Raw genomic sequence first — 27317 nt, 5'->3', positions numbered from 1 at the left:
AAGACTTGAATAGACATTTCTCCAAATAATATACACATATACACATATGGCCAATAAGCATGAGGAAAGATGCTCAATATTGCTAATATTTAGGAAAGTGCAAGTCAAAACTGCAATGAGATAACACCTCACACCCATTAGTTTGGCTGCTATCAACAAAACTGAAGATTACAAGTGTTGGTGAGGATGTGGAAAAACTTGAACCCATACGCATTGTTGGACCTGAATATAAAATGCAAGAGCCACTGTGGAAAACAGTAGCATGGTTCCTAAAATAGAAAAAAATAGAATTATCATGTTATCCAGCAATTCCACCTGTGGGGATATACCCAAAATAATTCAAAGCAGGATCTTGAAGAGATATTTTTATACCCATGGTCATAGCAACATAATTCACAAAGAGCTAAAGTGCAGAGGCAACCCAAGTGTCTGGTGATGGATGAATGGAGAAACACAATGTGGTATATACATGTAGGAGATTTTTTGCAGCCTTGAAAAGGAATGCCGTTCTGCAATGTGCTACAACATGGGTAAACCCTGAAGACATTATGCTCAGTAAAATAAGCCAATCACAATAAGACAAATACTGTGTAATTCCACTTATGTGAGATACTTAGGACAGTCAAAATCACAGAGACCAACAGTAGAATGGTGGTTTTCAGGGGCTGCAGGAAGGGGAAAATGGGGAATTTTTGTATGGGGATCCATGGTGCTGATGGTTGCAGTACCTTTAAAAATGATTAAGATGGTAGATTTTGTTATGTGTATTTTTCCACAATAAAAAAATTAAAAAAAAAAAAAAACTCTAGTAAAATAGATTAATCTTTGGAAATTTTGGCCAAGAACAAGGACGAAAATCACAATTAATGGTATTAGAATTGAATAAAAGAAGATAGTAGCACAGTCTTACAGAGAATAAAAGCACTTAAGAAAATGTTAAAGTAAAAATCACTCTAGTACATTTTAAAAACAGCAAGGAAGCCCAATCTAAAGAGAAAATATAAGTTAATAACATAAAACCCAAGAATATACAAAGAAGGAATACTTTTATGACTGATTAAATGAACTGATCAAACCAAAAAAGATTCTGTCCCAGATGGTTTTTTTTTTTTTTGTCTTCTTGTGACCGGTAAGGGGATTGCAACCCTTGGCTTGGTGTCGCCCGCACCGCGCTCAAAAACAACATATCAAATATGTTCCTATTGTAGGAAAAATGTGGGAACTTCCCCATGGAGCAAAAATACAGAGGCAGTAGTGTGAAGTTGGTGTTGCTCCCACAGCTCTAGAGAGGTGTATGATGGAGTCGATCATTACCTTCTGTCAATAAAAAGACAGGATTTTGAATTACGGGGGTGACTGAGTATCTTGCTGAAAAGAAGGTTATCAAAATAACAGCCACAATTATTTGGGTCATTCTGTAACAGACCATTCTATAGAAATTTAGAGATCACCTTATGGTGTGAAATGAACATTTGCATACTGGATATATTCAGTCTAATATTCTTTCTAACAAGGAAGTCACTTTGTGAGTCCTGTTGTTGACTATAAATATTAGCCTCGAATTTTAGATATATGCCACTAAAATGCATAATTAAAAAAAATAAATTTTGCTATTTTTGAGTTTACCTAAGCTCTCTTTTTTTTGCAACAATATGTAATTTCAGCCTGTGCACCTCTTTGGATAATGAATACTATAACTTTATGACCTGCTGAGGAAAATAACACATCCTTATATTTGTCCTAATGTTACCTTTGCAGTATGTGAATTTTAGTCCTCAAAAATACATGTTTAAAGGTGAATTATGAATACACTAATGACTCTATTTTTATAATTGGAAACACTTCAACTCCTACAATTTTAAATTCTCCCAAGATTTTTCCTAATTTAAAAATAACATGTAAAATGATAGATTTTACGGATATAGGTATTGAACTCTGTTTTATAAATTCATATCTCTGGTAATTCAAATTTGAAAACTATTTAAAGAAATAATATTTCCAGCTACTAAAAAAACTAAAATAAAAATTCTTTACTTGTGACTTAAAGCTTTATTTATATTCAAGGACATTGCACACTCTTAAAGTTATTATGAACTGCAAAATGCAAAGTTAATTTTGTAAAAAGTAAATCATCCTTTCTAAATATGACCACTTTTCTCAACTCAGTCAGATTCGAAGTTAGCCCTTTTGTATCTGAATGATGTTTTACTTTTTAACTGTATGCTGTACCTCTGTTTACTTATTTTTTTCCCTAATATGAGTATATTACACAGAAGCAACTAAGAATACTACTAATAACCAAAATTTAGTTAATTATCTCCCAAACATCATAGAAAATGCTGTAGAATTATCTATAGTGTGGGTATAGAAATGGAACGTGAAGTCCAAAATCAAAATGTGTTTTTCTTGAAAATAATAATAATAAAGAAAATAAATATGTGACCTTACTTAAATTTAGCTTTTCAATCTTTCTTTTTTGATCTAATTAAAGGATAATTAAAGTAGTTCCCTAGTATTTTATACTGACCCCACCTATAAAATCATATTTCTGGCTTTTGTATGTGTTTGACTGTGTGGAATGCTATTAAGTATTTATTTTAGGACTAAACATTTTTTAAAACTTAAACTGCATATTACATCTCATTATTAAAATGACAAAAACGTTTTGACAATGTAAGAATTTATGAACTTTTTGATAAATTGTAAGCATTAGGAAATCACTGGTATATTTGTTTGCTGTGAATACATCAATACCATTTTTATCTGCAGCTAAAAAATGAAGGTCACTTTTTTCATGGAATCTATAAACTTACTGTTGCTTTCAACGTCAAATGGTTTCAGTGATTGCTTTTATTACCATTAACATTTTCTTAAGAATGGCATACAGGTGCTGTTTTGCTGTGAAAAAGATTAACTAGTAAACAACTGACCTCATTTTGTCTTCTATGGAACAAGATCAGGTTCTGCTTGGATGCAGAAGTGGCTTATTGTAGCACCTCAGGAGTATTCTTAAGTATCATCAACAGTCTCCTTCAGCCATTAACACATTATCTTGAGAATCTACATCATTAATTTAAATTAGGTTCACTTAATTAGCCAGCTGGTACTCTTCTTGTCAGACTGATAAACAAGCTGTGTGTCACTGTTCCTTCATGTCAAGACTAAACTTCCAAGTTCTGTGTATTTTTGTTGCTATTATCAGTATTTCATCTTTACAAAATAAGCCATCTTTATAGAAGTTAATACAAATAGTCCATGAAGAGGGTATTTCAAGTTTTAAAGTTTTTGTATTTTTTGTGTCACCTCAAGAAATTGATGAATTTGTGTTATACTATGTATGTTGGGATTATGAGGACCTTAAGATTTAGGTATCAACAAATGGAGAAAAAAAAAAAAACCAAACAAAATAACAAACCCACATAGTGTAAGGAAATAGTATCCTTAAACAATGTTTTAAAAATACCAAAGAAAAAATGCACAGTATCTGTATAAAGCTACAATAAATAAAAACTTAAATTTTTATTATTAGACCATATATTTTATTTTTAACATATTTTTACAAAGGAATAGGATAAAAGTTAATTCATTATGATAATATAACATTCTGAAAACAGCACTTACATGAGAAATTAAGAAATGTGGATACTAGAACCTGAATATGTAGATCACTACTATTAATTACATACAATAACAAAATATTGCTATGAGAGATGCTTCAGAAATTGTTTAATAATTCAATAAAACTGACTTAATAATCTGAATATCGTGAGGCTTAGCAAAGGCTACTGTGTGCACAAAACCTTGCAATGTGTTTTGTCTTGGAGAGAAATTTTCAATTTGTAGTATTGAAACCTTTCATTTAAACAAAATCTTATAAAATTATTCAGTATATCAAAACTGATCTTTGTTCCATTATCATGGGAGTTTAAATCACCAGCTACAAGTACGTGTCATTTTCATAGGCTTTTCAAGGCAGAGTTTGAGAACAATTTTTTTAGCAAAATAATATTGATAGTCACATGTAAGTTATACTAAGCAATAAATGAGCATTCTATGTAGGTTAATTTTGAGGTGAAAGATGAGCATACAACCAGCCTTTTTTCCTAATCATATATTTCTGAATTTGTAGTTTAACTTATAAACTTTTTCCTGAATTAAATAGAAGGTGACTGTACAAACAACAGCAACAAATGTCCAAAATAAACTGTGTGCAACATGAGGGAGGAAAAGGTAACTAGTTATGGGAAGAAAATCCTATGACATCTGTTTATATTTTTTCATCTTAAAAAATTATATTTTTATTTATAAATATTTACTATATGGACCAATACTGAAGGCCTGAATTCATCTGTATTTTGGATAGTCATGTAACAACAGTGGACAAGAATACCTTGAGAGGAAAGTGGGAATTTTACAATATGGAAGGCTCAACATTGGTACCCTTAGTCTTTTGTCCACTTATATCTGGATAACAATAGCACATACTTCAATAAAAGGATTGTTATAAGGATTAAATTTTTAAAAATTGTATTTGTAAAATATTTAGAAAAAAAAGCCAGGTGAATAACAAGCCTAGTACAGAATATAATCGTTTTTGTTAAATGAAATATCAAATAATAATCTTAATAATAGTAATAAGTTTTTGCATGCTATAAAATTTTGCAATTTACTTTTCTCAAATAAGTGGGTTTAGAGTTTTATTAATTACATATTTAGTACTACTATTTACTAGGTATTATTCTAAGTGCCTGGTTTATATCATTGAACAAACACAAAAGCCTGCCTTCTTGGAACCTAGAATCTATCGGATGAAGAAAGACAATAAAAAATAGATGTACTGAAATGTGAATTACACATCAGGTGGTGAGTGCTATTGGAAAGGAAAAATGGTAGAGCAAGGCTAGGAGGGATTGGGAGAGCTGAGCATGAGGTAAGTGCATGAAGTGGGTTCCATTGCTAAACAGGATGGTCAGACTGGCCTTGCTGAGCAGGTGAGTTCTGAGCAAAGATATTGAGGGAACTAACATTGAGATACCTAGGGAAATCCCTTTTTGGGGAAAGATCCCCCCAAAAGCAGAAGTGTGGCTGACAAGTTGGATGAACAGCAAGGAGGCCAAGACCTTCTGTATTGGAGACATCAAGCTGAGAAGAAGGTGAGGAAGTCAGAAAAGGACAACTGGGGAGTGTCAGATCAGATAAGGACTGTGTATTAGTCCATTTTCTGTTGCATACAACAAAATAACTGAAACTGGGTAATTCATAAAAATAATGAAATTTATTTTTTACAGTTTTGGAAGCTGGGAAGTCCAAGGTCCAGGAAACACATCTGGTGAGGGCCTTTTTCTTGGTGTGAACTCCCTACAGAGTCCTGTGGCAACACAGGGTATCTCATGGTGAGAATGGCATGAGTGAGAGAGTTGACGTGCTCAGTTACTTTCCTTATAAAGCCATCGGAATCACTCCCTGATAACCTGTTAAACCATTAACTCATTACTCCATAAATGGATTAATCCATCCATGAGGGCACAATTCTCATGAGTCAATCACCTCTTAAGAACTCTACCTTTCAAGTACCATAATAGAATTTCCCATCTTTTTAACACTGTTAAAATGGGGGTCAAGTTTCCCACACATGAACTTCTGAGGGACGTTCAACCATAGCATTCTGCCCCTAGGCCCCAAAATTCACATTATTCTCACAAGTAAATACGTTCATTCCATCCCCAAAGTCTTAATTTGTTCCAGCTCAAAAGTCCAAATTCCAAAGTCTCATCTGTGAAATCAAACAAATAATCTATTTCCAAGATACAGTGATGGGAAAAGCATGGGGTACACTTTCCCATTCCAAAAGGGACAACAAAAAAGAGGAAAGGAGTAACTGGCCCATAGCATGTCCAAAACCTAGCAGAGCAGACATTAAGTCTTAAAGCTAAAGAATAATCTTTCTTGACTCTATGTGTGGCATCCTCTGTACACTGGTGTGGGGGTTGAGCCTCCAAGTCCTTGGGCACAGCCCACACTTCAGCTCTCCCAGAATGGCTTTGGATGCTGGTAGCTCTACAGATCTGGGATCTTGATAGAGGTCCCACTCCTACAGCTCCACTAGGCATTGCCCTGTTAGGAGTTCTCTGCTGCAACTCTGACCCTAAATTTCTTCTTGGCATTGCTGTAGTGGAGGCTCCCTGCAGTAACTCCACCCCTGTGACAAATCTCTTCCCGAGCCCCCAGACTTTTCCATACATCTTTTGATCCGGGTGGAGACTGACATCCCTCCATAGCTCTTGCATTCTGCAGGCCAACAGACTTGACATGACATGGATTCCACCGAGGCTTCCAGCTTGTATCTTCCAAAGCAGTGGATCCAGTGGCACCTGAGGCCTAGAGCACAGGTGCTTAGCCACAGCTAGAGCAGCCAGAGAAGCTAGGTTGCTGGAAGCAGCATCTCAAGGTGGCCCTGGATAGTGAGCCCATGGAGGGTGCATTTAGTCAGTTCCCTGAAATTACTCTATTTTCCTAGGCCTCTGGGTCTGTGATGGGAGGGGCAGCCTTGAAAATCTCTGAAATGCCTTTGGGGTCTTTCTTCCATTCCCTTGATGATCCCTTCTTTCTGTACTAATCTCCTTAGTAGATGGGCACCAGGCTACACTCTTGGTTTTCTCTCCTGAACATACATTTTCACTCTTTATGTAGGCAGGCTGAGAGTTTTTCAATTTTTTACCCTCTACTTCCCTTTTAATTATAAATTCTGGCTTTATGTCATGCTTTTGCTGCCATAACCCAGAATAAGTTGTAAGAAGTAGCCACTCAGCTGCTTGAATGCTTTGTTGCTTGAAAATTTATTTCACCACATACTCTGGGTCATTACTCTTAAGTTCCTCATTCCATAAAACCCTTGGGAATGGGTACAATCTAGCCAAGTTCTTTGCCAGTTCAAACAAGGGTGATCTTTGCTCACTGTCCAATAATCTACTTTTCATTTATATCTGAGACTGAGGCATTTTGTACTTACCTGGCTGTGTCTCACCTGGGTGTGTCTCACCTGGCTGTGGCAATTTGGCCCTCATGTTTGCCCAGCTGTTGCCCACTATGCTGTAACCCAGACCCTCACCTGGATGTCATACAGACCCAGCTACAGCTGCACTCTCAGCTTATCACACTGTGGTTAACACACACTGCTATAACAGAATTTTCCCTTCTGTTTCTCTTCCTGCAATTTTCCACCCTGAGACAAAGTCATAACCACATAAGATCATAAGATCCTCATAAGATCACTCTTGACTTGTTACAAAAACCTGGAAATGCTATAATATAAAAATAACACACCTGCTGTGTTTGGGGCACAGCCTTTGTGACTTGTGTCTGCTGAGACAATGCCGGCATATCAGTAAATTCTGTTTTCCTGTTTTAAACCTCAGTGTTTCCTGCTTCTCCCTGTGAGTTCACAGTAACTCACTGCAACAAGACCTCCTCAAAATGGTCTTTACAGTCCATATTTTTATCAGCATTCCAGTCACCACTATTTAAACAATCTCTAAGGCATTCCAAACATTCCCTGGTCTTCTAGGCTTGTAATTACTAACCAAAATCTAACCTATCTCTAGCGTGCTCCTCTAAATTCTATCAGCCCCTGCCCATCACCCAGTTCTAAAGCCACTTAGAGATTTTCAGGTATTCATTACTAGCAATACCCCACTTCTCAGTACTAGTTTTCTGTACTTGTTTGTTTCCTGTTGCTTATAACAGAATACCTTAAAGTGAGTAATTTATGAAGATAATGAGTTTTATTTCCTATAGTTTTGGAGACTTGGAAGTCCAAAGTCCAGGGAAAACATCTGGTGAGGACCTTCTTCTTGGTGGGACACCTTACAGAGTCCTGTAGCAGCACAGGGTATCACATGGTGAGAATGGAATGAGCAAGAGAGTTAAGGTACTCATTTGCTGTCCTTATAATACCATCAGAACTACTGTATGATAACCCATTAAACCATTGACCCATTACTCCATGAATGAATTAATTCATTCATGAGGGCACAGTCCTCACAATCCAATGACCTCTTAAAGGCCCCACCATTCAAATACTGTAATAGAATTTCCCACCTTCTTAACACTGTTACAATGGGGATCAAGTTTGCAGCACATGGGCTTTTGGGGGACATTCAACCCATAGTAGCCTGGAAGTTATTTGTAAAGGTTTTTGGATTTTCCTGTGACAGAAATTAGAAGATCTGGTAGTGTTTTAAGCTGATTCATGTTGTGATCTGTCTAATGGCTAAAAAAAAATATCACTCTGACAAATCTGTTGAAAAAGACTGAGGAGTGTAAGTTTAGAGTTAGACAGCATGTGGTGAGATTAGAGATGATAGTGACTCTGTTCATGATGACAGCAGAGGAGATGTTGCAAAGAGATCAGTATTTAGAAGGTAGATCCAATTGTGCTTCCTGATGATGTGAGGTATGGGAGAAAGAAAGCAGTCAAAGATAATAGAATCTTTGTAATTCTTTCCAAAAAGTGTGGAAAAACACAAACTATTTTATAACACAAAGGCTCACAGATTTTCTTGAGGCAATAAGTTTTTTAAAAAGTGTCAAAAATGTTGTCTTTCTGTTTTACACAAAGCAAACAGTCTAAATTTACAGATCCTTTAAAGTAAATTTCAGGAGTACTCTAGCAGATATTTTGTGAACTCCAGCACATGTAGTTTATTCCTTCAAATAATTGGTAGTGTAAGTATGAAAATATCTACTTTATGATTGAAAATTAGGTTATGGAAGATGAGTATTTGGAAATTTTTCTATTATTGTCATTTGATTTTGTTGCTGAAAACCATGTAACTGTTTACTCTGTAAAATGTTATTTTTATACTCAGAAACTTGCAAACAGATCTTTCCTAAAAATTAAAATTTCTTCAAATAAAGTACATCATAGGTACTTTTCTTCATTTTGATCTGTATGTCTTTTTCGGTTCTAATGAACTTTTATAATCAAACACCATAATAAACTGAAATTAGTATCAACCTTTTGAAATGCTGAAACAAAAAACGTTCAAAACTTTTGGACATCACTGAGCATATACTTTTCAAATTCCGAAGTTGTTTTGAAAATTGATTGATGTTTTCTTCCACCAAATATATATATTTTAATTTATTTGGAGGCAATTAACTGTGACTTCCTTCTGACACCTCCTGTTAAATTTTTTTTGTTAACTTTAAAAAATCATCTCTGTCTCCTGAATCATAAAAATATTCATAATTGTACTTTAAGGCTCAGTGACAACATCACCTCCTTCCCTTATTCCTCATCCTGCACTGTATTTCTTTCTGAGCTCTCATAGCACTTGGTCCTTTTTTTTATTTTGTGACACACATTAAGTGCCCCTTTACTTTCTAGCCTATAAATTCTTCAAGGACAGAGACTGTGTTTATTTACTTTCTTCCTAGGTCTTCCTTTTTTTCATTTGCTAAATAAGGATACTACATCTCTAAACTTAGAACACTATGATGCTAGTAGTCATGAAAATAACTCTAGTTCAGTTAGTTCTTCTCATAATACTCGAAGTAGTAGTACTAGTAGTATTTCCATAGTGCTTAAAATTCATCAGGCATGTCCTTAGCACTTGATATTTATTACATCACCTAATATTCACAACGACTCTTTGAAGTAGGTATTATTACAGTTTCCACTTTTTATTGTAGAGGAAACTGTGCCACAAAAAGTTTGAAAGTTTAGTAAGTTCCCAAGGTATTGTTATTATTATTTTAACTCAAGTGTGGGAGTTAAAATTTGCAGTTGGCTTCAGAATACAGTTGCGTGAGTGTCATGTGTGCTGCCTCTCAGTGGTTCTCCACTAAGATTGCGCTGCTGCTGCAGATCTTGCTGCATATATTTGAGCCCCCTGGGTTTCTTTCCGTCTTTCAAAATAGAAGAAGACCCAAAAGAATGTTTCTTATATATGAAGAGCAACGCATGCACACATTCTCAGGAATTAAACTATCAATCAAGTAGGAGAGAGAGTCTGTCAAGTGCAGAGAGGTCCCCTCATTGGGAAGGAACACAGACTATACAATCCCAGCCATTTTGATAATTGGCTGGATGACCACTGACAAGATTGCACCTCAGTTTCCCACTCTTTAAATGCAGGTATTAACATAACATATGGATTGTGGTATGCCCACATAAAATAATACTTATGAAAGGAATTGTGAAAAAACAAAAAAAGCACCTTGTGAAAGCTGGCAAACTGGAAATTTTCATTCAGATTGTTTCCTGATACCTAAAGTTACTTACAGAAATTTGCCCATTTAACAACTGCATTCCTACAACTGAAAAACAATTAGGATTTTGTTATTGTTGCTTTTGTTGTTTGTATTGAGCTATTTCATCTTTAACATATTTGTTTGTGTGGTTGTTTTACTGGTTATGAATATTCATGGGGTACAAAGCTGACTGTCACCACTCATGCCCAAGATGTGATTGCCAGATCCATACCGGCCGCGTGCCCATTACCTCAAATTGCAATAGTATCCCATGTCCCCACCCAATTATCCCTGACCTCCCTCCCCATCTGTCTTCCCCCACTCCACTTTGTATCCCTAGGTATGCTCTCTCCCTCTACAAGTCCAAAGCACCACTGTGGTCTTTCTTTCCTTCCTTCTTTCTCTCTTCACTCCCACTTATGAGTGAGCACACGAGGTATTTTTCCCTCTGTGCTTTGCTTATTTCACTCAACATAAGTTTCTCCAAGCTCATCCATGTTGTTGCGAGTGGCAGGATTTCATTATTTTTATGGCAGGGTAGGTACTCCATGGTGTATAGATAGCACATTTTCCTTATCCGATCATCCATCAATGGACATTTAGGTTGGTTCCATATCTCCGCTGTTGTAAACAGAGCTGCAAGAAACATGGGAGTGCAGGTATCCCTTTGACCTGATGATTTCCATTCCTTTGGATATATACTTAGAAGTGGGATTGCTCGATTGTATGGAAGTTCTATCTGTAGTTGTTTGAGAAACCTCCACACTGTTTTCCGTAGTGGTTGTACTAATTTACAGTCCCACCAACAGTGTAGGAGCATTCCTTTCTCTCCACACCCTTGCCAGCATTTGTTATTCTCTGTTTTTTTGATTATAGCCAGTCTAAGTAGGGTAAGGTTATATCTCAATATGGTTTTAATTTGCATTTCTCTGATGACTAGTGATGGTTAGCATTTTTTCATGTACATGTTGGCCATTTGTATGTCTTCCTTTAAAATCATCTTTAACATTTTAAGGATTTAAAAATTATTCCATTTTAAGGTGCATGCAAAATAGGCTGGCTATTATAATCACACATAGATCAAGTTTAACATATACAGGGGGAAATACAGAAAATCAAAGGAATCTCATTGCCTTGTCATTAGTGTAGTGATTAATGATGGCTCTTTTGCTATATTTACATTGAAATTATTGATTAGTGCATGAAGAAATTTAAGTGAAACCTTTGGCCTTAATTCTTAAGCAATAAACAATTTAATTAACTAAATATCACAGTCTAGATATAGTTTTTTCTAGGTTTCTGCAGCAACTGAAGGTTATTATCGAGAATTCAGTGCCCTTTTATTTTTCTCTTCTTGCATCCTCAAAGTGTTGGCTTTTTCTTTTTATGCTTACAGTTTCATAGCCTTGGAAATTTGAGGCTTAATATCCTCCAGTGACAGCATCCCAGCAGGAAGAAAGAGAAAGCGTCATGGAAAGAATTCTCCTTTTAATATCTCTGTTGATGAAATACAATATCATTCTCAGAAACCATGCATCATAATAATGTTTACAGTGCAGAAACTGAAATATGCCATGTGATCGCTCCTAGCTGCTGAAGTGTCTGGGAACCTTTGTATCCATCAAAGGGGAATGGGATTAGTCATTGGTTGCCTTACAGCTCTGGTGCTTTCCAAGTGGGCTACGTGGTCTGTGAATATTGCTACCCATCTAATCCCAAAACAATATGATAGCTCTGTTAGCCAGGAACACTGGCTAACAGAGGACCCTGAAACAAAATTGTTTAAATGAGTCTTTTCAAAAATCCAATAATTATTTCAGTATTTCCAGCACATTGGAAATTTTAAGTAGGTAATTTTAGAAGAGATGCATTAGTAAAACTAAATTGCCAACATTTAAATTAAAATATGAATTTTATATGTCTACCCATAACTGTAGTTTACCTTTTACTAACACACTAAGAAAAGTATTACCTTATGAATTAGTACTTGAGAAATTCTCTAAGGATATTTAACAGAGTTTTGGGAAGAAATCTTTTAATATTAATAAAGGCTGTTTTACGTTAAAGAAGTTAGAAAATGTATGTAAGTACCTACTACAGGAAATTACTTTTAAATGGTGTTAACTTTAAATATAAATAGGTTGAAATTAAGGTGAGTAAAATGATTTCCTGACATCAACCTGTTTTATGAGATTTGTATATTAAGTAAATGCTAAATATTATAAATATTAGCAGAAAGATACCAAGCAAGGTGCAAAAAAAGAAAAGTCAATGTTTTGATTTTTTTTTTTTTTTTTGAGCCTTCTGTGGTTTTGGATTTCTCATTAAGGAAACTAAATTAGATAATCAGTTACTAGAGTTAAAACCATATATCAGATTTTTGGCATTTTAACACTGGTAGATGGTTAAATCCCATAACCAGCATTTGGATGGAAAAACCTAATGATATAAACATTTCTTATTTTCATTCAACACTCAATTGAAATGAACATATTAATCTTTTTTTATCTTGAGTTTCTAAATGACTTCCCCTTACTCATAATTTGTATAGGTAATAAATGAACATAAGACTATATAAAATTGTCAAGTAATCAACAAAAGTATGTTTGAGAAAAATATGATATTTCAAAATTAGTAAGATAAGGGCTTAGAAAATTAGATAATTGGCAAAATAAATTTTTAATTTTACATCTAAATTCTCGAGTTCTTCCATAATTTCTGGGCTAGTTTTAAACTAACATTTTAATCTGAAAATATTTTCTCTTCTACTCTTATGTATTACAGGCAGTGAGCACAGATCCTGTCCCAGTTAAATTACACTATGACAAGTCGCATGATCAAGTTTGGGTGCTAAGCTGGGGCACCATGGAGAAGACTTCACCAACACTACAAGTAAGCACTCAGGATATTTGAGAAAATAATGTTCTTTGAATCGTTAGATATCTCACTGGATATCAATGACCATTGAACATCGATATTCTTCTATCTGAGGATTTTGTTTGTTTGTTTTGTTTTGTTTTTATTGGTTATGAATATTCATGAGGTACAAATCACAGCTAGATACCAAAGAAAAAGGAACAAAAAAAGTTGATAATCAAGTAATTTTTGGACTGGGAAAATTCATATTTATTAAAGGTCATATCTGTATGCTGAAAGAATAACCTGTGGTGACAAAGCCAATACAATTAAGAAAAAAAGTCATAATTTACCTTTCAGCAATTTCAGTGGTGCATGTGAGATAGAGACCAAGAGAATTAGACAGCAAAAGCCTCAAAGAAGAAAAAAGCTTCCATTTTTTCCAGACAGGTAGCATTTTATTATCTGAGCAAAGGCTCATCCTCATTGGGGAATATGTGATATTATTTTTGTGGAATTTGCTTCTGCTTTGAAGTTGTTTATGTGAGAACTTCACAGATACAGGGGGAAAACACATTTGACCCTGGCCTTTTGACACAGTCTTCAGATTTTTGAAGTTACAAGTTTAAGAGGAAACAGAAGGGCGTGGGTAAGAATGTTTGGCTATGGGAAGAAGTTCCATATTATTTCTCATATTATTTCTCAAACTTCCTTGTGATTATGCTACCTCCTAGACTATACCTCTCTTTACAAGGCCTTAAATAATTAACCTTTCACCATTTTTCAGAAAAAGTCTGTTGAAAGCAATTGTCTTATTTTAAATCAGTTGTCATTACCAATATTTTAATGTTCCTGAGTTATTTTCAGTATTTCAGTATTTAACTTACAAATGACAGGTCTATTGAAATGAAATATTTTAATGTAGCTATCTGAATGAGGGTTCATCTTATTTTCATTAGAAATGTGTTATTTGAAATATCAAAAATGTAGTATTTCAGTTATGTATTGTTGCCAGTCAATTTACCCCAAAACTTGAAGTCTTAAACAAAATTAATGAATATCTTATCACTCATAGTTCTGTGACTTGGTCGTTTGTGCAGATCTGCCGATGTGGTCTGGGAGCACAGTCACCTGATAATTGGACTCCAGTCACCTAATAATTTGGCTGGAGTTGGAGGGTCCAAAATGGACTCACCCTCATGTCTGTCATGTGGTGGTGTTGCTCAGCTGGGTGCCTTGTGTCCTTGCATGTGACCGCTCACCCTTTAGCCTGGCATCTTCACAGCATAATGGTTTCAGTTACAAGGCCAGTTAAGATCTAGAATCCAGAATCCACATAAAGTCACTTCTGCTACATCCTATCGATCATATCAAGTTGGACTGTCTGCCCAAAATCAAGAGGATGGAATGACAGAGCCAATCTTTTTATAGGCAAAGGACAATCTTCCCAGTGAGCAATTGTTAGAATGATCTGTCTCAATAGGGTAATAATGGAGTTTAGTTCTCTGAGATTTTGTATTTAGTATAATCTTGACAAGATGAATAAAATAGGTCAATATATATGATTTTTTAATAAAAATTATATATCTTATAAATTATTTTAATATGCTATTACCTTTACAGTAAACATAGTTTAAAAAGCTGAAAACTATTTTTTCTTTCTTTTTTTGAAAAATAAAGCTGCATATATTTTCAATATATAGTACTCTTCAGCAGTTATCCCTTTCCCTCCCCTTTGGTTCTGGCTACTTGGAGAGATTAACAACTTTCCCTGTGCTGCAGTATCTCCACAAAGTAACTTAGACAAATTCCTCTGCTATTGTACAGAAAAAAAGGCTTTATTGAAGTGTTAAGAAACTTCGCATACATTACCCAGCCATGTAAAAATGAGTTCTTTAGTTTTCTGTGAACACTTAATAAAAAATATTTTATGCTAATAGAATATGATAGTTTCTAAAAAAAAAATTTGCTGGGTGAGAGTGAAAGGTAAGTGTTATACCTCAAAATATAAAACAGCTTGTAGGAATTAATAAGTATTCTTAAAATAGTACATATAAGAAGAGTTACTTACATAAGGTTTCTCTGTGCATATACATATATATATATATGAAGATGTAAATGATAGATAGATGATAGATAGATAGTCAGACAGACTGACAGAAAGCACAGTCTCTGGATTAGAGAATAGACTATTTCTTATTCATGGAGCATGTTAGTGTTTATTCCCTGGCCCTTATCAACACTGGGAAATGTTGTGAGAGACTAACGTTACCCTGTTGTGAGAGACTAACGTTATCCGGCACAATTGCACCGTAGGAAGACCCTAGAATTATGTGTTCTAAGGTTTTTTTAGGCTGCTGGCCTAGCAGCCCATCTCCTTTTCTGGAGAGATAAAGATTATTACTCTGGTATGTAGGGAAATCTTCTCCTTGAAGGGGAGGGGTAGATCCGTACTCTGGAATGTCAGTAATTGGCTCAAAAGAAATAATTTTCTAAACCTCTCAGGAGCAATACACCATCACTAGTCTTCAAGGTATTTTTGCTATGCCATCATCCTTTAACCAAGTTTGCCAGTGCCCTTTGCTCAGAAAGACCTGACTCTGCAGAAATGTCAAAGTATTCATGGATAATTGTCTCTCAACATGATTTTCAGGAAACATGCACAAAGAAAATGGGATTTAAGATATGTTTGAAAAGAACAAATATTTCTTTGGAGAAATTGAACTCACAAAACCAAACATATGGGCAAGCTCTCACTTTGCTACAGAAATTTGGTGCTATAATGTTAAAAGATTAGATTGGAAAGACAGAGTGACACTAGTTCGTGAAGTCTAGAAAGTAACTTTTTTACCCTAATGCAATATATCTTTGGTTCTTCCCTCCTCTGGACACATACTGGACCCCTGTTGGTTGGGTGAGGGCCAGGTGACAAGTTCTGACAAATTACTTGTATTATAAGTGGAAACACTCGAATTTGGAATGTGGGGTGAAACAGTGAAAATAGCAGATAGCCTGCCAAAGCCTTCTGGGCAAGTAACACATGAAACAACATATTTAATTTCTTAGCCACTGAGACTTTAAGGTTTATTTTCTGTTTTGTATTTTAACAGTAACATAACAGCCTATCCTATTAGAACAATTTTTCAGTGAACAATGGCAATTTCTAATGGGATTCAATGAAAGTACATTCATTTGAATAAAGAAAAAAAATGCCCGTTGAGAAAAACAAACAAGCAACAAATAAAAATGTCACTTATTTCTGTCATAAAAACCAAAGAAAAATATTCAGTTTTGAGGGAGGATTTGCATTTACCTTAAGAGACTCGGTCAATAGTTTAAGAAGTTAATTTGGCGGCCATATGTAGGAAGTATTTAGAAAAGGAAAAATTGAAGGCAGGAAAGAAAGCCCTTTAAAGGGGTAGCACAAAATAATTGCTGTGCAGCAGGGACAATGAAGATAAATATGGAGCTATAAGAAATCTAAAGGAAGAACTGAATAGATTTTGGTGCTTAATGAGAAAGGAGGAATGAAAGAGTTTAAACGTAATAATCTTTCTTTTAATGAACTATTAAAAGCCATTTAATGATGAAAGAAGAAACCTCTTGGATTAAAACTCATCACTTATTTTCAATGTATAGGAAGAAAAGGTTTTAAAATATGTTTTATGTATTCTAAGATTTTTGAAATTTATAATGCTTTATACAACTTACTTTGGAATTTTTAGACCTGTGTTGCCAGCGATGTTATATGGAAGGGATTTTGACCTAATATTTCATTTACATTACCTGCATGTTTGCTTTTATTTTTCTCATTATAGGAAGTTTACCATTTGTATAATGTAAACGTTGCTTATGTGTGTATATGCTTAATATTGTAAGACAAAATTATTCAAGACAAATATTTTACTTTCTTAATTTCTCGATAGAAACAGAAGTGGAAAATAAATTACAATTACAGAATTGCAATTTACTTACCTAATAATATACTAATTTTAAGGAGGTCAATAAAGAATCTATGAATTCAACTGTCAGAAATAGATTTATTTCACTCTAAATAAAATTAAAGCTCATACTCTTAAATGACTGCATTCCTGAGGAGTAACCACGCTGTGTTCTGTTTAGGTAATAACTCTGGCCAGTGGGAATGTGCCGCACCACACGATCCATACCCAGCCAGTGGGAAAGCAATTCGACAGAGTGGATGATTTTTTCATTCCCACCACAACGCTCATTATCACCCATATGAGGTAAGTTCTAAGTTGAGTGATCAACTTTTTTAGATTTCTCTCTAATTTTAATAGAAAAACACATGAGCTCATAAAAAAAAAGTATAAAACAAATGCATACATACAATTGCATATGATTTAGCATTGCCACATCTCATTGATGAGCCTTTCTTTATTAGCATTACTGATATATTTCCCATAATTTGTTTTTAATGCCTGAGAGAAGTAAATTTATAAAGACGCAGTTGTATTTTTTTAATCAGTTTAACAGTTAAAATTTTTCCAAATTATAATTAGGGTTCTTCTTACTAGGCTCTTGAAAAATGCTGGCATTTCCTGAAAATGCAAATAATTTAAATGATAGAGTCACTTTTTAAATTGAGAGAATTTTCATTTGCTCCTGTCATCATAAAAGACTTGTAGTCATAGAAATGTATTCAATATATTTTTATAACACGCTTGTACCATTTTTGCTCTTACTGAAATTAATATAAAATTGTATTGGGAAGTAAAGTAAGTTGAAATGAAATGTTTGAAGTCTGCACTTTTAGAAAACATGTTGGTGTTTTCTCTCTCTCCATGTACTTACTAGAGGTGAAAAAATGAACATTAACTTCCAGTAATATCACTCCAAAGCTTCGTAGAAGCAATTTAAATGCTTACAGGAGGATTTTGGTATATCTTGTTTTTCAGTACTATGTATCTTGATAATTTTTTTGAAACAATTCAAAAGTATTTGTTTAGCAATATTAAAAATGAATTTCAGCCAAGCACATATTTTTCCTTTTTCTCAAGTGAATTGTGATGTGTGGGAACTGCTCCAGTTATGTTTTATGAGCCATTATTTTATTCTTATGTATGTTTGTTTTCCTTGTATTAAATTTGAAATTATATCATCTAGAATTTGGAGTTATAAGAATTCTGGAAGACTGAAAAATTTAACTTTTCAAAACTAAAAAAGGGGGATTAATAAGTCAGAATTATATTTCATAGTCAAAGATAGAATAAATTATTTCTTGCAAAGCCAAGTATGTTTTCAAAGATGTATTTGCCAAGCAATGGACCATTATTTTCAGAATGCCTATTATGTACTCAACAATAAAGTCATTAATAACATAATTTGCTTTCACAATTATTACACATTTTTATGGAAAATAAGTAGTACTTATTGAACTATACAATATTTGAAAAATATTTACATCAAAGCAATAATTTTTAGGTTCTGACTGCTACCACTGTAATAGCTTAAAGACTGAAAAAATCAGTGTTGAGCTGAAATAGTACCACTTGAGATGGTATCTACTGAATAAAAGTTTTTATATTTAATTGATGAGGATAAAATTTTACTTAATTGGCATTGAGTGTTATTTTCAAATTGTTGATAAATTATTAATAACCAATAATTAAATATGTAAAGTTGCTTTTATTTATCCCGTTTGCAAATTTCCTATTAATGCATTTAATATACTATTATCAACTTTGCTTTTTTTAAAAAAATGTATTATTAGTACAATTTCTTGGGGCAAAGTTCTAGTGTCTCTGAAACTACTAGGCTTAATACTGTACAGGTTGAGAGTATCTTTCCTCCTACAACTCGTAAATTGAATCACTGTGTTGAAATAGCTACCAAGGTGAGAGTACAGACTTTTGCTGCGTGCAGTTAAGTGTTATGTGTAATCTGTGTTCATAGATATAATTTATATATTGCCAGAATGTAGCTTCTCTTTAGGCTCTAAATGTTTAGTACATATCTGGAGTTGGGGGTAATAATAATTAGAAAAACGTCCAAATAATGTGAACAAATGTAAGGTACCATTTTATTTTAGTTATTTCTATGTATTATGAAATAGACTAAAAAGTAAGGTTGAGGATATTTTTTGTAACATTTTTATACCTTTTAGGGATGTGTAGTAGAATGCATGGGTGGTTTGCCAGTAATTTGTTTAATTAGTAAGAATAATTTAGTAAGAATGAAAAAAATAAATTACAGCAATTCTGCCTGTGTATAGAATCCCATAGTAATGAATATGAATGATTATCTGATTTCTTATTGCAGTTCAAAGTAATTACTCTTATTATGACAGTGGATGGTAAGAGTAAAAATTGACATGCATTTCCGAAAATGAATTCTGAAGTATGTAATGTATTTTTGAAATAATGAGAATTTATTCTACTTCAGGGACACCTGAGTGATAGATATGGTCTTTTCTCCTACCAATTTCATGTAACTTATTTTTAACCAATTTTGATATGTGTTTAAATATGTGTGGCTGAGGTCAAATATTTATGAATTGTGGTTTTCAGAATTTGACACTACTTTCTGACTGTTGTGCTTGTAGATATTCACATTCCGGGCAAAGGGTCTGACACAGAATGTGTGTTTAATTAATATTAGTTTTCTTCCTCTGACCCTACATCACATTAATCTGCTTTTCTCTCAGATTGCTACATCCTCTTTTCAAATAATTTTTATCTCCAATGTCTGAAAAGCCCCTGGACAAGTGTCAGGATTTATATGCTTAATGCCTAAAAACCAGTAGGCACTTAATTCACATTTCTCATAGGAATGGAAATAAGGAAGAAAGTGCTACACTATATCCTAAACCAGATTATATAGTACTGAGGAAAGAACTATATTTCCTATGTGCTTGATTTCTCTTCATCTAACAAATTACCAACATGCAACAAGTGCACATGAATTGTGTGGAATCAGTAAACAGCACTAATAAGAATATAGATCTGTCAGAAAAATCTACGCCCAGATGTCCCAGTAATACCATTTGCCATTGGCCATAGTGACTTTAGCCAACTTCATTTTTTTAAGGACTGAAGTGAAATAACGTTTGAGCATTAAATTGCTCAGTAACAGTTGTCCAGATTGTTCATAACCTACGCTAGGACACTGGCTCCCTTGTGATTAATCACAATTTTGCTAAACGCCTCTGTTTTCTCTGCCTGATTTCTTCTCGTTTTTCCTTCAGTTTTTTTTGTTTGTGTATTTTTTTTTTCCTGTGCCTATAATTCTCAGGTTTCTTTAATCTGGTCTGTAGGGCGAAAAAGGACTGAGGAATTTAAGAATACCAAAATGGGTATGGTAATTTTCTTGACAGTGGTAATCACTTCACCATGTATATGTATATCAAGATAAGTACGTCAGAACATCATGTTGCACACCTTAAGTATATATAATAAAAAAGAACACCCAAATAACTTTATAAATCTACATTAAAAGATAAATTTATAGTTTAAAAACATCAATTTTTACAAAATTTGGGAAGTTCACTTTTTAAGAGTATTTAAAATTCTCAGTACTTTAAAAATTCTTGAGTTCCTAATTCAGTATCTTTTTGAATCACCTTAGGAATTTGAATTTCAGTGAACTCATTTTTATGTTCAAAATATCTGAGAATGTGGGCCTGGAACCACCCACTCAATTCAGTTCTTCAACTGAATCCTATCCCGCCCCTGAGTGATAATTTGCACAGTCGTTCCTGTTTAATACCATGGAGTAAGGGCTTATTAGTAAAAATATCCCTTTTTGGTTTTATTTCAAACTTTCTTCTCAATAGAAATTGTAAGACTGGCCCAAAAGCGCGGATCTTACTTGTTGGGAAGGCTCATCTCGCAAAGACCAGGAGACAGAGATCGTTGCAATCAAGCAAGAGGTTTTTATTCCAGCATGCTGGGGTCGCTCCGTCTTCAGGACAGCAGTGGCCCCGAGCTCTTAACACAAGCACTTTTTATACAGTTTGGTAGGCAGACTTTGGCAACAGGATGAGTTGTACACAGCTTATTGGTCACCTGAGGTGACTTTTAAATCTATTGGTGGCTTTCAGTGGGGTGGTACACAGACGAGGAACTGGGGAATTGACCAATAACCCACCTCTTTTATGATTAGGCCAGGTGGCCAATAGATAAGGAACTGGTTAGACAGTTCCTGGAACTGGGTGTACTTTGGGTGGTCATGCCCTTCCTGGTATAGCTGGGCTGTCCCTCGTAGGGACTTTCCAGCCTTGGCCTGAAATGGTGGAGTAGTTCAAAATGGCATTAGTTATTCTACCTTGTTCATTTATTTGTTTTTTTTTAACAAGCACAGGTACAGAAGCAGATGGCATATGTTAAAGTAAATTTCTCTTCTACATAATCAGAAGATTATGTGAACCCTAGGCTGAGAATAACTAGACACACTACTGCCACACTACATTTGATCTTAATCAAAATAATCTTTCGGTTACTGAGCTCTGGACACTAGACCAAGCTTGACACTTGTCTTTTTCTTTCCTGAAGAAGTTTAATGAAAGGAAACTCCAGGAAGATGAGAGAGGATGAACGTCTCCCAGATAGTTCCAGCTACCTATTGAGCTTCTGAAAGGGACTGACCAAATACTGACCAAAAGAAAGTTTATTTTTAAAAGGTTAATAAAACTCTATCGTGCATATTTTCAATACACCAGAGTATGAGTTAGTTAATTCCCCCTCACTAATTGTTGAGGAAAAACTTAAATAAATAGAAATTTAGTTAATAACAGAGATGCTTTCCTAATGTTTATTAAAAACATTCTGGTTTAGACCACTCTCAAATATTATGCCTTTTTGTTTCTAAGTAAGAATTTTTTTTTATATTTTATGATCTGTTAATTTAAACAAAAAGAGTAGCATTTAATATTTAATAAATGATGTATTTTTTACATTAGTACTTCATTCCACATTTCAGTTAACTGGCCATGTGTATTAACCAGGCAATCATTTTCAGACTTGTAGTTAGTAAAGAATTTTCTTTAAAAACCTTAAAGTCAGGCAAAAAATTAATAAATTATGAATCATACATACTTGTAGAGTTGAAGACTTTAGGCAGTGCAAAAGAAGTATATTTTGCAATGACATGCGAAATATAAATTTATTGTATGAAGAATTTCAACTTAGATTTTTATCTCCTACAAATAAAAATCGATAGGTAAAATTAAACAGATAGGCAAAATTAAAAGAGAGCCTTAAAAATGAAGATGCATGTAATTCTCATAAGAATTAATTAGGTCTATTTAACATAATAAATATTGAAATAATAATTCATTATCATTTTAATCAAAAGTTCTCTATAAATATAAAACAAAACTTTTCATTATTTACTTCTAATTTGTATCCAAAGAAGTAAGTTATTATACAACCCCATTGTCAAATTAAATTGAAATTACAGTATCATTATATGTAAAGAGATATATTTGAATAATATTGTAATTCTATGATTCTTACTGTTTTTATGATATGCCTAATGCATGGGGAATTTAATGATTTTTCTAATCAATCTTCTGAAGTTAGCCAAGTAAATAGAAAGTAATTTAAAAAATAAGCTTTATTATTTTTCAGAAACATTCTTACAATGCTTGTGTTAAACCTCAAAGCAACTAAATCTCATAATGCATGGACATTTACATAATTGATTGTTTTATTTTGGTACCATTCTGAAGAGAGAAAAATTTTAATGTTGATTTTTTAATGTTGTGGTATGTGTAAACATTGCAGCTTGCTGTGCAGGTGTTACTAGAATTTGCATACAAGAAATGAAAAACAATAGACTTGGCAGTGACATGTCACATTATTATATTTTCTTTTAATTCCGTGTAATGATTAGAGGGAGAATTGAGGAAATAAAAGCAGCAGCAACTAAGGAGGCGGCAGACATCAAGTCATGAGAGATGACATTTTTCCATGGGACCGCCTTCAAAGAATCTTCAATAATTCTTCCTAGGAATGATTTCTTTTTGGTAATAGGGGAAGAAAGTGAGACTTCATGGAGGCCAATGCAGTGCAGAGCCGGGGAATGTGATAAAGCTCAGTGCAGGATTCCAGGAAGGCCGGAAAGTGTAATCTACAACAAACGCAAGAATTGGCAAAAGTCTTTTTTGGAATTTTTGACTGGTCATGAATAAACATGTTGGAAAGAGGATAACAGCAAGATGTTTTCACCTAGATTGCAAGCGAACAGTTAACTTTGGGGTTATTTGGTGTTATAAGTAGAAATGGTTTAAAAGTTTCACTGACTAAAATAATACCTTTGATATAATTTAAAACAGGTGCCTCTCGATGAAAAAAGATGTATTTACAGCCTATCCTTTGAAGCACCTACAAATCATGCCTTTTCCATCTCTTCACCTATCTCTCTCCCAATTAGAGTTCAAGTAGAGACAAATTGAATGCCATCTAGCTGAAGCGTGCTGATGTCAACTGGCACAGATGACATTTGTAGTAAATACAAGAAGAAAACAATTTTTGATTTATGTATCTATTCCAGGACTAGTTCTGTAAATAGTAAAGGAAGGCAGCAATTCAGATGGTGCTATTTGAGATACCTTTTACCCTTGGGCTCCCTGCCCCCCGGCCTCCCTTAATTTGATTGTTTTGCCTAGAATTTCAAACCACTTGTCCCATTTCTTTGGGTTACACTTCTATAGAAATCGATATTAAAAATGGTCCTATTTCTTTAGAGGAAAATGGAACAGTTAGGAAATTGATATCTTTATTACTGTCATTTTTAGTTGATTATGTAGTGTCTTAATGTTTGTACTTAAGAGGGGGTGAGTATGTGTGAACTTTTACATGTGCATGTGCATATATGTTTATTTCAATCAGTGATTGCATGATAAACAATAAGAGGAAGAGAATATTTCTGTAAATCACAGTGACAGGGAGACTTTGAAAGCAACAGGCATTTTACATAATAGCCTGAAGTGCTAGTTCTCATACTTTCTCCTCCTCTGGACATTACTTGCTAAATGAAATAAGCAAACAAATAAACAACTAATGTTCAAAAAGTTTCCTTGTAAAACTCCTCCGTTCCCCACCATGTACCCCAAAATGATGTTGTTATTGAAGGATTATTTTAGATTGGGTAATTCAGGTATTTCATGGAAAGTGAACCTCAGAGTTGCTCTTCAATTTAGGTAGGCTGGAAAGTACAAGGTTAGCTGGAAGACACTCCTTTAGAATTCTTGAAAGCCAAGTGAGTGCTGAGAGTATGAGTGTTTGCATCGAAATGGGGTAGTAAAGGGCTAAGGATTTATTTTGGATCTGTCCTAATCCCCTCACGGTCAATGGCTATGGCTCCACTGCAAGTGATGCAGTAGACTGAAATAATAGGTAGCGGACACCACTCTGGTAGTCTCGAGAGGTCTACAGCACTCCTGTTCTGTTATAAATTACAGCAAAGAAATGATTAAGAAGGGATTGGGTTTGATATATGTTTCCTTAAAGCTCCTCCAAGAGAAAAATAAACATTCTGTGAAAGTGAAAGTGAAAGTAAAGTATATCATTCTCCGCTATATTTTATCAAATCTGTTAAAGCAAAAATTATATATATTGCTAGCCATACATCAAGACAACTCCAGTCTTGTGACTTGATTCATAGACAGGCCAGGTATATGGAGATATGGTTTTAGCACTAAAATCGTCTAGTTATGTTGAAATCCTAGCACAACAGCAATTGAAAATATCAGTTGTTCAATGGCATTTTAAGAAAAGTATAATTTCAGAAATGATAAACAACAATTACAATTGTTTCAAAAATGGTTTTAAGATGAAAATCTGACAAAAGTCACAATTCAGTGAGGTGTGTTTTATTTATTTTGTTCATCCTTATCTGCTAAATCCTCCAACAAAGAGAAATAAAGTAACAAACAAAAAAGATTCTAAATATGCCAGGAAGCAAAACTCTGTCTTTCCTCTCTCAAACAGTGAATATCTGCTGTGAAACTATGACCCTCCCTTTCTCCAGTTTCTTTGAACTTCTTCACTCCCCTCTCCTCTCCACACAAGCCAGTGATGGTCCTGACCTGTTATCTCATGGGATCCTTACATCCCCAGAGCCTAGTGCACTATCTGGAAAACAAGAGCCATTCATAAATTATTTATTAAGCAATGTATACGTGTATACTTTAGTGTATGGGTATGCACATACATATGCAAACCATTGTTAGTGAACATTCCAGCATTCATATATGGGTGCAAAGCTTCATCTATATAAACACTGGACAATTTTCTTCATCTTATTTCGAAAGAGGTAAACACACTATACCCTTCGGGCTTTGATCTATAATGACATTCTTCCCCTTCTCATTATAGTTACTGGGTTTGCTTTTATTTTAAGCAATACTTTCCCGTCTTCTTTAGCATGTTAATACAGCCAACACATTGAGTGTAAAATGCTTAGATAGAAAAGCACTGAGTGCTTGCAAATGTTATGTGTGAGTGTATTCAGTTTGTTATCATTTTTATTTTTTTAGTTAGACAGCCCTGTATGCTTCTCTTAGTCTCTGCTCTGCAGTAACAGTGCTCTATTCTGAGTCTTTTAGAAAAGAGTCTAGTGCCCAAAGTGGATGAACCAAACAGCTCAGCGCCACTTTTGACAGAATGTTTAGTTAGTCATCAAAGTTGCATTTGGTATGCAGTATTTTTGTTGTATGGGGAAACAGAGATGGATTTAAAGAGCAAGCTATTTTTAAAATATGGGGATTTAACTATGTGAAAAAGGAAGAGTTTCATATAGGTATTATTAGTAGACTGTAAACTCTAGGATTTGATAAAGCTTCTAGACAGACACATTCTACAGTATTTTTTACTGAAGAACTCATTGGAGCACTAATAACACATAATTTAGAAATACTCCACATTGCAGATCTGACTCTCGAGTTTTATTATGCAAAGTGAAATAGCTCTTGCTTCTTCTCTCAGAGGTCCTTATGCTAACGCTTCAAAGTGTTCAGTAAAACATAAGGTCTTCCATTTGACAGGACCCAGTATCCTCCTTAAGAGACAGCTGGGGTTTCATATATAGCACATTCTGGTACTTTCTTTTCTCATATGTGATTTTGGGTATGCTGGAAATAATAAATCAAACTTATTTTAACCCTAAATAAGTAAATTGTATGGTTGCAGAGATTACTTGGGTCTATTTGCTCAGTAGTACAAATACACTCACATAATAATTAAGATGCATAAAGAAATATATCAGAAGTTAAGAGACAATGTCATTAATATGACACAAGAAGAAGCAGAACTCATTATAATTTAAGCGATTTCTTATATGAATTCAGTGTGCAAGATCTATTTCATACATATGTTTAATAGAGTAGATTGTAATACTTTGAATCAAGCATATAAAGTATTAACTAGTTCTCATAAAATTTTTGTAGACAAAAGAATAATGTATATTGAGGTTTCTAATTCTTCGTATTGTTAAGTGAATATGTTATTTCTCTGTTTGACAAAAAGGGCATGTGATGTATTTTAGCATAGAATCTTATTCTATGAATACATAAAACTATTATTGATGCAATTCTTATTAACATGTTAAAACTTTAAATACAGAAGTACATAACATAACACAAACTGTCTTTTGTGGGGTTTTTTTGTTGTTTTGTTTTTTATTTTTTATTTTTATCTTATTTGTAATTCATTTTAATTTATTTATTTGCTTTTATTGGAACACGGTTGATTGTGCATATCTGTGGGGTACAGCATTGAATATCAATACCTGTGTACAATAAGTGATGCTCAAATCAGGATAATTAGTGTATTCCATAATTTTCTTGGTCCTTTACCAATTCTTCCCTTTCCTCCCTTCATCTCCCCCTTTCCCACCTCTGGTAACCTCAGTTCTGTTCTCTTCTTTTGTGAGTTCAATGTATTATTGTGATTGTTGTATTTCTGTTTTTATTTACTTGTTTTTTGTTTGTTTGTTTAGCTCCCACTTATAAGTGAAGACATATATCTCATTCTGTGCCTGGCTTATTTTACTTAACATAATTTTCTCTAAGTTCATCCATGTTGCTGCGAATGGCAGTTTTTCATTCTTTTTTACAGCAGAGTAGTATTCCATGTGTATATATACCATTTTTTCTTTATCCAGTTGTCCAGCAATGGACATTTAGGTTGGTTCCAACTCTTGGCTATAGTCAATAGAGCTGTGATAAACATGGGAGTACAGGC

At 34.1% G+C, this 27317-nt stretch overlaps 1 protein-coding gene across 3 annotated transcripts in view; it reads left to right on the top strand.

Annotated features, from left to right (window-relative positions):
* Nucleotides 1-27317, top strand: part of FSTL5 (follistatin like 5) — a 733912-nt gene that overhangs the window by 651400 nt on the left and 55195 nt on the right. For all 3 annotated transcript variants that reach the window (XM_063108449.1, XM_063108448.1, XM_063108446.1), the window contains 2 exons: nucleotides 13039-13146; nucleotides 17233-17357. In XM_063108449.1, coding sequence (XP_062964519.1) covers nucleotides 13039-13146; nucleotides 17233-17357 — 233 coding nt within the window. The remainder of the gene's footprint in view (nucleotides 1-13038; nucleotides 13147-17232; nucleotides 17358-27317) is intronic.

This window comes from Cynocephalus volans, chromosome 9, assembly GCF_027409185.1.
Source record: "Cynocephalus volans isolate mCynVol1 chromosome 9, mCynVol1.pri, whole genome shotgun sequence".
NCBI lineage: Eukaryota > Metazoa > Chordata > Mammalia > Dermoptera > Cynocephalidae > Cynocephalus > Cynocephalus volans.
This window is presented reverse-complemented; position numbering and strand designations above follow the sequence as displayed.